Here is a 12,943-nt window from a genome sequence, read left to right on the forward strand (position 1 = left end):
TTTGTCTCATGAATCCTGCTTCAGTATATCAGCGTTTCTCAACTTTGGCAACTTTTAATTCTGGGAGTTGAAATCCATCCATCTTAAAGTTATCAAAGTTGAGAAACACTGCAATATATTTTGGCCTCTGGTTAACCTTATGATAGGCTTCTGCCACAGAAGGGGTTCTCTGTGTGAACTCCCAGCTTTCATTTTGTCATTCATCCAAAATTTATTTAGCTATAACTTTGGGAAGTTTCTCATTCTTTCTCATTTCTAAGCACATATTTGGATCAACTAGACTTCCAAATTGCCTCATTCCAAGAAAGACCCCAAATATTAGAAGTTCATTTTCATTCTAAATTTTTATTTTCCAATTTTTCAGAATACTGTTTAGCAATATTTTGCAGCCTTTAGCCAGTATTCTTATCCAATCAGTAGTACAATGTGTATGCAAACAATTTTTTTGCATAAAAATAGTCTTAGCATAAAATATGTGCTGTATGGTTCCAATGTTTATTTTATTCACAATATATCTGTACATTTGAGTTGTCCATGAAAGACACATAATGATTTGATGTTTTACTAATATATGCTTTATGTAATTGAAATATAATATAGAATATAACTGAAATCCAGAATTAAAAGAAACATAACAGCTGTTATAAACTCCTCATGTTACTATTCTGAAACTACAAAAGGAACGGAATGGAAAAAAGTTTTTATTAATGTTACAGCCAATTGCTTCTAAATTTGTCTTTATAGATTGCAGACTTTGGACTTTCAAATCTTTATCAGAAAGATAAATTTCTCCAGACTTTCTGTGGAAGTCCACTATATGCATCTCCTGAAATTGTTAATGGAAGACCTTACCGAGGACCAGAGGTAAACTGAATTCAGAGGAAAGAAATGTTTAAAAAATGGAATGAAAAATATAAATTTATTTATTAATTCATTTTACATAGCTGATTTGTGTAAATATTCTGTATGTATGGAATTTGGTTAAATTAGTAATTATTTAAAATTAGTAATAATCTTTGCTTATAAGATGCTTTAAAGTCTTGTTTTCATTGTTTATTGATTGTTGGATTTTCTACAGAATACTTATATATTCTTCAGTAATGATAGCTGGATATTTTGTTTCTTTAGTAATTTCAGAGTCTTCAGAAGTCACCTATTTTGCTCCTTATGTTTCTTATCTTTCTGCTTTAGGTTGACAGCTGGGCTCTTGGTGTTTTACTTTATACTCTGGTTTATGGAACAATGCCCTTTGATGGCTTTGATCACAAAAATCTGATCAGGCAGATCAGTAGTGGAGAATATCGTGAGCCAACACAGCCCTCAGGTATAAAAGAGGTGTCATAGTGCATTGACATAATAGGGTTTTATAATGGCTTGTTTTACATCCTTTCTGATGTTTGGTGCATGGAGGAGTTGGATGTATAAAACAGAAATACTGCAATACAAACTAAGGATTCTCAATTTGCATCAGCTATCTGGCTGCTTTTGATTTTCAAAAGGATATTGTGAGAGGTTTGAGGAAGGTCTGTCTAAAGCAACAAGTATTTCTGATGTATGATAGCTGGAAAGTATTATCAGCTGCCCTACAGGGGCAAGGAGAAGCCATAAATTATTTCTCAAGTCCATACTTGAGAATATGAATTCTGACACTGTATATGTCCACAGTCTTTCTCAACAGGAAGAGACAAGCTTTTGGGAATAGTACAAGGAAATGGGTGGATTCTAGAGGGTTACAAGTACTATTAGATAGACACAGCTGCAAGCTAGGAGATGTAGAAATGTTCTTCAAGGAATTAAGGCACCAAAACCATGACAATACATAATCTATATTTTCCCCAGGCACTGAATCTGGAGAATTTGGTTCCCATCCTGTTTGTTGGGTAGAATTTTTGTTATTAGTTTTACTATATTTTATATGGAATTATTTTTGTTTTCTTCTTTTATTTGTACACTGTTTTCAATCATTTTGAAAAGATTACTACAGAAATAAATACACACATATTCAATTGCAATCCAGTTGAATATTTGTCACAATTTGAAGACTCTCTTTGATATTTAATTTGTGGGTACCATAAGGACTTCATTTTTTGTGATTCCTTCTCAATCAGTTTTCACCTCTTAGATTACAAATAGAAGCCCTATAAAGCAGGTTCTATTGAAAATTGTTCACCAATAAGCCGTTTGCCTGTTCTGTTCTGTGACTCATTTTAATTTCTTTCTCACAGATTTGGGGTACCTAGATTCTAACAATGACCATGAGTTATCCTGCTGCCTTGACTTGAAACTAAATTTCTAATTTTATATCTAATACTTACTGGCCAATCATTATTCAGTCCTGTATTTCTGTAAATGCAGAACTCCTATAATAGATAGTTTGAAGATAGGTTGAACTGTGTTACAGCTTTCCTCTTAAAATGTTGGCTGCCAGGTAATTATTGCCATAGACTTTAGCATTAAACTTGTCTCTGTTGACAGGCTGAGATGTTGCTGCTGATCATAATGTCTAATGTCCTAAACACTGACTGAGAGATAGCTGCTTTTTTCTCTTATGTACCATAGCAAATCTAAGTGACAGTGACTTTTCAAATTTGTTTTAGCTAGGAGATACTTGTCAAAAGCCTCTTAGTCTTTGCAAGGAAGTTACAAAATGTTACCTGATGGAGATTCATTTCAGCCATTAGAATTTTGTGTGTCTCTGTGTGTGTGAATAGAAAAAAATAACAGACCTTGGAGAACAAATCATTGGCTTAAGAATTTAGTCCTAGGTTGACCATCAACAAGTATGTCACAGTTTATTAAATATACAGAAGGAAGCTGATGACAGCAATTAACAAAAACTAGGCTGAAAAATTAATGCATCATTTTGTTTTTCACTGAGCTACAATGCAATGCATATTACATATTTTAAAAAATCTCTGATATGTTCACATTTCTTTTCTTTAGCTTTAGCTGTTTAAGTCCTTTGAAATAGGCTCAAATGTCTTTAATGTATATTATTTGTTAATAGATGCTCGTGGTCTGATCAGATGGATGCTGATGGTGAATCCTGAGCGCAGAGCAACTATTGAAGACATTGCCAACCATTGGTGGGTTAACTGGGGCTATAAGAGTACTGTTTGTGATTGTGATGCCTTGCAAGACTCTGAGTCCCCTCTGCTATCTAGATTCATAGACTGGCATCATCGTTCCAATGGCCTCCAGCCAGAGACTGAGACCAAAATGAAGTGCCTTTCTAAACCAAAAGGATCTGAAGTCCATTTAGAGAGACAGCGATCCCTAAAAAAATCAAAGAAGGAAAATGACATTGCACAGTCTATCCAAGAAGGAGTTGACAACTCCTGCAAATTAAATTCCAAGAGGCCAAAGGGTATTTTGAAGAAGAGGAGCAACAGTGAACATCGGTCTCACAGTGCAGGATTCATAGAAGGAGTAGTCAATCCAGTATTACCCTCCGCTTTTAAAAAAGAACAAGAATTATGTAGAACAGGTGTACCAGTTAAGAGCGTTTTGGAGGGGGATATAATGGGTAAATACAGCACTAAGCAGTCTTCTTTAATGCCAAAAAAGGGAATCCTCAAGAAGACTCAGCAAAGAGAATCTGGATATTACTCATCTCCAGAACGGAGTGAATCTTCAGAACTCCTGGATCATAACGAGGAGGCAGGAAACAGTGACACATCCCCAAATATCATTGAAACATTAAGAATAGAGTCTTATAGTCATTCCTACAGACGGAAGGGTATTTTAAAACACAGTAGCAAGTATTCCACCACTACTGCACATTCAGCTTTGATCCACTCTGATAGACCAGTCACGAAAGGCATGGAGGAAGCAGGTTTGTCTGTAGATGGATTATCTCGAAGTTACAGCCGCCCTTCTAGTGTGATTAGCGATGACAGCATTCTTTCCAGTGACTCTTTTGACTTGGTGGACTTGCAAGAGAGCAAACTTAGAATAAGAAGCTGTGTGTCAGCTGAGAACTTCCTCCAGATCCAAGATTTGCAAGGACTTCAAAAAAACCGCTCACGACCACAATACCTGAAGCGTTACCGAAGTCGGACAAGTGATAGTTTTTCTCTTCTTACAGACATGGATGATGTCACTCAGGTCTACAAGAAGGCTCTGGAAATCTGTAACAAACTTAATTAGCAGATGGGAAAAAGTAGGACTGGAGAGAAAGGATCTTGGGTACCTTTATGATGGAGTTGGCCCAATTGTCAATTAGCTGATAGTGACAACATTGTTCTAAGGAGAAGCCCTTCAAAATACCACCTCATACTTATTATTCAAACTTGGAATTTATGCAATTAAAATACTACCTAATGTCCAAAGAAATTATGGTAATATATGAAGAAAACTCTCTGGCAGATAGAAAAAAATAAAATATTCCAGTGGTGTAAGTTGAAGCTAGATAAAATGTAAACTGGAAAAGGGTACTTTTAATTTTTGTTAGGGAAGGTAACGAACTAGTGGAAAAGCTATAATTTTAAGAGTAAAAAATAATCAACAGTTAAATATAATAAAATATTGGCAAATGGATTTATCATTATCCATACTGATGAATGAAAGTTCATTTAAGTTAATGAAATTTCCTGAATTTCAACCAACGGAGATCCTAATTAAAAAAATATACATAAAAAGGACTGGGCTGCTTGCTAAAAACATTGTGGGCATACTTGCCTAGCCAATTATTGGAAGTGCTGGTTATAATAATTTTCTTTTGAAAAGCATTTAGCAATTTAAGTGGGAAATATTTCATTTTTGTAGAACTTCTGTTAGCAAGAAATAGTAATGTAGTAAAAATGTTGAGTTGAGAGACAAAAAACATATTATTTTCCCATTAGCGGGGACTCTGGAAATCTGTGTGTCTGCAATTAAAAATAAATTGTTTGAGGTGCCAAGAACCTTTAACAAGTTCTTTTCACCACTTGTGCATTTATGTAAGTTGTAGGAACCATAAAGTTTTTCTAAAGGACAATTTATGAGACCATAAGTATGTTATGCAAAATGATCTAATATTGATTTAATGAGCTGCAGAATTTAAGTTTTATTAAAGACTTTGAGTTTAGTTCTTGTAGACCGCAGGAATTTTAGGACAGATTTCCAGAGCCTTGTTAATAGGCACTGGTGTGAATGGCTAGAAGAAATAAAGTGATGAGGATGACTAGAAGGAATACACCCAAAGATGCTTTTTCAAAAGGCAATTGGGCTTTCTTGTTTTTGCTTTGAAGATGTTTCACTTCTCATCCAAGAAGTTTCTTCAGTTCTGAAAGCCCAGTTGCCTTTTGAAAAAGCATCTTTGGGACAACCATGACCTGGATGACTGAGAATCTCCACAGACATTTAGAAGGAGTATTGTTTACGAGTAAGAACAAGATAATAGGGTAGTACACTTCATGAGAAATTCAATTTAAGAATATATGTGTATTATAGATTATATTATTAGATCAGTTGAATCAAATTGGAGAAAACAAGACATGATTCATGGACATAATTCTAAAATTGCAATTAAAGGTTTCAACTCCCATAAAGGTACCGCTTGGGTTTACTGGATTATATGAATGAATGTAAGCCTTTTTTAAAATAGGCACTATGTGGTTGATAGGCCTGGGCAATTGAGACTTCTGACTTACTTTAGGTCACACATATCCCAGTAAGCAGTTCAGAGTTTCAGTACAGTAACAGTACAGTTTACAGAATTAAAGTGTTGTAATGCTTTGCTGAAAAAATAGGCCAACTCAGATCTAACTAGGCTGAGAGTACTTCCTTCATTTAAGCTATGCCAGCTTCATTACAAAGAACATAATTGGCCCCCTTTAATTTGAAGCTCCAAAATTACAGAAGCTAGTGTCAATTCCAAAGGATTTCAAAGTAAAGATATTAAAATATTAGAATTAGCGGACAGTGTGGTTGTATAGTTCTCATACTTTTGTTGAAATTATTTTGTGTTAAAACTGTCTAAACACACAATTAAATCAGAGGTAGGAAATATTTTTGAAAAAGTGGATGCACTTGGAATTTGGGGACTATGATGCTTTCGTGAAGCAGCTGGTGTGAGGAGGGAACTTTAATGTTTCTAAAATGAATGTCATATGATCCTGTTAGTTACATACTGTAACTAAAAGACTTCTGAAGCCTTCTCTAGCTTCTGTCCACAGAATGCTGTATACTCCAGCTTAATTTTGTATTATCTCTGGACAGATGTGCACATATCCAAACATTTTTATATTCTAAGAATGCCTTTGAAGCCTATAGCGGTTTGCTTTGTAGCAGATCAGCTTCTCCTTTTAAAAATTAAAATCCTGTCTTAAAAATTAAACAGAAGCAGCAGGGAACCTGATGGGCACCATGACAGGTATCTGTAGGCAGCATGTTGCTACTATTAAGATTAGTGAATTAATTAATTTCCTTTTCCTGAATAACAGAAAAATCATTGTATTCTTCCAAAACATATTGGATCAAATAATCCAAAATGGCACTAAACGCCTATAGTATCTCTATAGTACTTTCCATCTGGACTTGTCATAGATATTAAATAGAAATGCTTCCAAAGGTATTCTAGTAATATAGTAATTGATTGTATCCACCTACCATATCCTTTATCTTCCCGTTCTTACATGCTTCATTCAATCTTGCCAAGCAATTCTTTTTTCTATTCCATCATCTACTTGTACCATATGCCTAAGTATGTACATTTTTGCTCGCTAATCATTGTCTCAAATGAGCAATCAGATTTTATTTGGGCTTGAACTGATTCACTGGTTCTTCTAACAAGTCATGATATGTTTAAAAACCCCAAATCCATCGTTCAAAGTCATCTATCTTCTCATGGTCTCTTAGTATCCATTTTCACAGCTATCCATTGCCACTACAATCACAATTGTTTTAAATATTCTGAACTTTGTTGACATTGAGGTCTCTTTCATGATTTTTTTTATATGTTTGTTACTGACTTCCTTCTTAATCAACCTACTCTTTAGATTGTATACAGTTTATCTTTATTTAGAGAGTTCAAAAAACTAAAAACATCTTTACATTGACACTTTGTCATCTTAATATTTAACATTAACTTGAATGATCTCACTTTTTATTTTTACCTTCATAATGAGCTCATCCAAGTCTTTTTGAATTTTAATTCCAAGTGCTAAATATGCAGCCCAGAACTATTGTTTATTTAATCAGCCTCACTAGGTTGACTGGTAAGGGCATTTATTAAGCGATTTCCACCTTAGAAGGATACATATGTTTCAACACACAACTAAAAAAAAAAAAGCATAGCTCAGTAATTTGGATAAATTTTGCTTTAAGATAAAGACCATGTTTTGATTCATGACTAAGCAAACCCTTTTCCTTTGAGAACTAAGGACTGGTGTCAGTTATCTTAGAGTAGAACACTGCTAACTTGCTACCTGTCTTCAACAAGCCCAGTTTAATATGCAGTTGATAAATATTGAGAAGAAAATGGAACTCTCAACAGCTCCTGGGAAGAACTAAGAATTGCCCTCAAACTTAGGTCTATCTATGTTGTAGCCCAGGCCTGTCATCTTGTATACAAATGTGAATGACTGATTAACTCAGTGTTTCTCAATCTTAGCAACTTTAAGATATGTGGACTTCTACTCCCAGGATTCTGCAAGTTGAAGTCCACACATCTTAAAAGTTATCAAGGTTGAGAAACACTGGTTTAACTGATTGCTGCCAAACTGGAAAATGTTCTGTAGGGACTTACTGGCATATTATCATTCCTAGAAGAACCAGAACTCTTGACTGCACATTATTATTACTAGTGCTGTGTAATTTTTTTCCCTTATTTAATTTGCAAAGATTTTTTTTGTCTTTAAAGTTGACTTTTTATTTGTTTTCTTTTAATTTATTGGTCTGAAAGCCATTTCAAAGGTATAATAATATATTTTGGTATAATTTAATTGGTTCTGCATTATTTTACAGCTTTGGCCAAAACATTACCTTAAAAAGATGTTTTGTTTTTCATTTTGCTTATTGGTTGGTTTAATTACTTTGAAGCAGAGGGAAACGCTGGATAATCACCCAAAGTGTTTGTATTTTTAATCTGATCCTGTCTTTTTTATTAAATAAAAATTGATAAAATGTGAATGGCGTCCATTTCCCATCTTCAATATATACTCTGTATTGTACAGCTTTGCAGTAGTGTTTAATGGTTATTTTAAGGAACATTGTGAAATGTCCGAGAAAATGCACTAGAGAGTTGATGTCATTTTGACAAACAGTTTGTGCAGTGCTCTAAAAATATGTTCGCATCTTTGTCATCTCACACCATTGTTTGGCAGCTCAATCTCTTCAGCTTCAGCTTCAGATATAGAGCACCTGGAATCATACTGAAATTGATTTCCTAATAAACACGGAGGTTTGCAGAACATGAGAGTGGATGGTCTTCCCCTTGATGGGCAATCTTGCCTCACCCCATTTTCCAGTTGTTGAGTTTCACCAAGCCCCTTCTCACTCTTCCTGTTAAGAAGTTCAGCTTCATTTCCTAAAAACCCTACCAATGTTTACCAAGGAATACATTTGTTTCCCCCTTTTTGTAACTTCCCAAACTTGGGTAAATCAATACAATAAACTAAGTTTGAAGGGGTTTCTGGTTTCTACTAAAAGTGCAGCTTAAGTTTTTAGAAGAATATAGTACGTGGACTTTGCTAATATGTGGTAAAAGAGCAGACATTATACATTATATTAAAAGGAAAAAAGCTGTTAGTGTTTGTATAATACAAGTTCTAATTAGAAATAAATGCTGGCTACAAGTTGTCATGATGTTCAGTGACTGAAGGACAACAAAATTTAATTTTTAGAAACATTGCTTCCTGAGAAAATACCCTCCAAAAAATCCCCATCCCTACCAATTGACATTTTATTTATTACATTCTTTTTGGCAGAGTAATATTTGTTTTGTTCGCATATATCCTTATTTGATTTTTTTGCCATATTCTTCTTGATTTTAGTTTTGGCACAGAAAGATCAGTTATTTTTTGTTAATGTTGACTCTATGGGCCATGTGCCATGCCAGGTGAATATGGGGCCCATTTAGAACCTCCTTTTTATATTCCATCCCCTATTACAGGATGAGCCACCCAGTATCCATGATAATGCCATTGCTCATGAATGCCACATTTCTTTTTTTACTTTTTTACTTGTAACCTCTGAACTTCCTTTGCAGCATCTGACTAGGTCATCCATAATTGCGTATTGCTGACCCATAGAAATAGTCAGCTGCCTGATAGAGTGGCTGACTTGTTTAACTACATAATTCTTCAGAGTATTAGAGAGGGTTGTCACATATAGTATAGTTTCCATAAAAGTCTGAACAATTCAATTTGTGAGGCCACTGATATTCCAGAAATACAATTCCTGTGAATTTATGAGTGCATCCATAAAAGCTAAATTACTTCATGGATAAGAATAATTTCTGCTTTCAGTGCACTGAAAAATGCTTGAAGGAAAGAACACTGAGTGCTTCATTTTTATTTTATTTTTGCAAGGAAGAGAATGAAATGACCTTGTTTCTTTCACTATCATTATTAAATTGCTTTAACTGTAAGTTAACATCTTTGTAAGTAACAAGCTTCAAGACTGAGTGTTCATTCAAGGTAACTTGGACTATAATTTGACTCAATTTTTGTCAATCAAATAAATGAAAACTGCTAGATACATTTCAGTAATTTCCACAAACCTTAAGGAATTAGAACTTTCTGATAATTGAACTATCCTTTCTAAAATTGCAACAACAACATAAAAAAAATAGAAAGGGCCATAGTGATTTTTCAATTAGGTCATCTGTTGCAAAGGTCATGAAAAGCCTTAACCTTTCACCATAGAAATATCTCCAGCTGCATAGACATGCATATGAAATAGAAAGCTTTTTGTTCAGACCCAGCAGAGCAGAAACAAACTATTGTTTAAAGGTCATCTCCATTTGCTTTGGTTGCTGAAGAGGGACAAATTGCAAAAAATAACACATTTTAAAGAAGTTATTGCAGATCTGGCCTGCAAAGATAGCAGAATGTTTATTTCCTAAGAAAAGTCCTTCTGGGGTCAGATGGTAGCATGGTCTTCTATGCATTCCTTGAGTATTTGTATCAGAGCTTTTTGTAATAAAGACAGGCATAGTTAAGTTAGTATCACAACTAAATATGATTAAAGTATGCATCCTTTGTCTGAGAATCCAAACTTCCATTTCTTCCTGACTAGCATTCTAAAAATCTCACCTATTATTTAGCCATACCAGCTTCTCCCTTCTGCAGTTCATATCTTCTCTCAGGACTGGTTGGTGAATTTTAAAGACTGTTCCTGTTCTATCATTTTTGTCTGGCCCGTCAGTTCTAATGTGAAATCTGGCTGCTGCTGAGTGGCCTTCTTTGCTTTTCTCCTATTCCCTATCTCTACCTCCACCTCCCAACCCTCCCAGAAACACATGAACCGCCCTATCATTGAGAAGGAAAGACATAGAGGTAGTCCTTGCTTAGTGTCCACTTGTTCAGCAAGCATTCAAAGTTACAACAGTGATGAACAAGGGAGACATGACATGTTCCCATATTTGCAGCCATTGCAGCATCCCAGAGTCATATGATAACAATTCAGGAAACCAGCTCTCAGTTAGAACATTGCAATGTCCTGCGGTTTACCTGATTGTCATTTGTGACTTCCTGCCAGCCCACCCATTTACTTTTCTTGTCAGAAACTGGCAGTGAAGATTGGCTATCACACGACTGCAGGATCCTGCGAAGTCATAATAACTGTGAGCTGTTTGTCAAACACACAAATTTGATCACGTGGCCACAGGTCAACAACCCTATGGAATTCACTGGGAGTGCTGGAACTGCTGTGGTAAATGGGTGCAGTCATGGGCCATTGCACCTTACACCAGACATGTCAAACTCGCGACATCACGTGATGTCGTGCGACATATCGTGACTTTTCCCCCATTGCCGGCAATGGGGTGGGCACGGTTTTGGTGTGATGCATCCGGCCCGCGGGCCGGCAGTTTGACATGCCTGCCTTACACCATTGTTAACCAAGGACTACCTGTATTTGATACTGGGGTGTTACATCCATGAATGTTTTTGGGGAGATCATAGTTTGATGCTTTAAACTGCATACTCACGTATGTAAATACATGATGTTTTAAGAGCATTTGGGAACTTTATATTTTATAATAAACAGAGATGCAACTATTTCTCAAGAATGGATCTTTAGTCAGTTACTTTGCATGCCTCCTCTAAATAATGCTCTCTTTATAGAAGCAAAAAAATTTCATTCTCCCTCGCACTAATAGCGTTACATAGCCTGAAAATAAAATTTCTGCAAAAAAAACACCAAGTGCCCAAACTCCAAGCTACAAATATTTATTTATTGATTGATTGATTGGAATGGGCTGTTCAGTATATATAAATCAAAACTGCTGGAAAGGAATATTTTTACCAAGTTTTAGAAAGACACTAGGAAAAGACAGGCCTTCCTTAGGAATGTGATTACAAGTCTTAAGATTCACCACAGAAAGATTTTATAAAAGTAGTTATCTAAGAAGGAACAATGACCCAGAAGCCCCCAGTGAATTTTATGGCTTGGCAGGGATTTTGAACCCAGGTTCAAGTGTCTGTTGTGCTTTTTTGTTTCATGCTCTGAAGTATCAAACACAAAAAATAGGGTTTTTTTTACCTTTTGGTTCCCCCCCCCAGAAAAGATGCCAACTTAATTTGATCCAGTGATTGTGCATAATATTACAGCAATGTCAGGTTATATTGTTTTATCTTGAAGATGGCAATTGGAGGGTGATGCACTGAATCACATACCAGACCAATTTTGTTCTCCAAATAAAAGACTTAGGAATGTATTAAAGGAAATGAGGGCTTCTCTGCTAGTTTCCTCTTAGCAATGCTGATTTACAGTAAACCTATGTCTGAAAAAATGGCATTAAAAAAATAACATGTGTCAACTTCAATCCAGTAGAGAGGAAATACTGGAAGTGTACAACCAACATAATAAGGTAGAAGTCATGCTTTCCCGTATAAAGTTTACTTCCGTTTAATGTTATATTTAAGAGGGGAATTCTGTAGACGTTTCCATTTTGTAAATAACTCAATGTCCTTTGTAAAGGAAGTAAAAATAGGGACTTGTCCAGACAGCAGTTTCCGCACTTGGGTTGGGAGTACACAGTGCTGTATTTTCTGGAAAAGAACATATATTGGAACTTAGGTCTGCAGAGGAATAATTGATTTTGATCTAAAAGTGCTTATCTAAATCCTGCTGTCTCTGGACTTTAGGAGTATATGTATTTGCCATAGACAGGGTCTGGATAAAGTAGCAGAGGCAATCCTACCATTTTTCCTCAGCACCATAATTTTGCTCTGTAGGAAGACAAACTATGCATCCTATAGCCCTGTCTTCTATGCCTTAGATTACCTTGATCCCTTTAAATGTAGTCATGAATACCACCTTGTCCCAAAATTGTTAGATTCAGCCATCAGTTTAGTTGATAGCACTTAGCAATAGCACTTAGACTTATATACTGCTTCACAGTGTTTTACAACCCTCTCTAAGCAGTTTACAGAGTCAGCATATTGTCCCCAACAATCAGTTCAGTTGCCACCTGCCGTTCATAGAATCATTTAAAGTATGTTTCTTCTAAGCTATATGTTTTTATTATAGGTAGGTCTCGTTTAGCAACTGCTTCATTCAGTGACTATTTGCAGTTACGACGGTGATGAAAAAATAACTTTTCAACCAATGCTTGCATTTATGATCTTTGCAGGTCTGTAAAGGGAAAGAAAGCTGAAGCAAGATCATAAACACAGTTGCAGTTTCACTTAGCAACTGCTTCACTTAACGACTGAGTTATCAGTCCCAATTGTGTTCTGTAGGAGGGCAAACTATGCATCATGCAGCCCAGCAACTGTGTTTATGATCTAGCTTC

At 35.5% G+C, this 12,943-nt stretch overlaps 1 protein-coding gene across 1 annotated transcript in view; it reads left to right on the top strand.

The window, feature by feature from the left end:
• NUAK1 (NUAK family kinase 1) overlaps positions 1 to 4,523 on the top strand; it is a 53,812-nt gene extending 49,289 nt beyond the window's left edge. The window contains exons 5-7 of the mRNA XM_015818365.1: positions 745 to 864; positions 1,192 to 1,324; positions 3,008 to 4,523. Of these exons, the coding sequence (XP_015673851.1) occupies positions 745 to 864; positions 1,192 to 1,324; positions 3,008 to 4,149 (1,395 nt within the window). The 3' untranslated portion in view covers positions 4,150 to 4,523. The remainder of the gene's footprint in view (positions 1 to 744; positions 865 to 1,191; positions 1,325 to 3,007) is intronic.
• Positions 4,524 to 12,943: the final 8,420 nt, after the last annotated feature.

Source organism: Protobothrops mucrosquamatus, unplaced genomic scaffold (genome assembly GCF_001527695.2).
Source record: "Protobothrops mucrosquamatus isolate PMUCROS unplaced genomic scaffold, P.Mucros_1.0 scaffold728, whole genome shotgun sequence".
Taxonomy (NCBI): Eukaryota; Metazoa; Chordata; class Lepidosauria; order Squamata; family Viperidae; genus Protobothrops; species Protobothrops mucrosquamatus.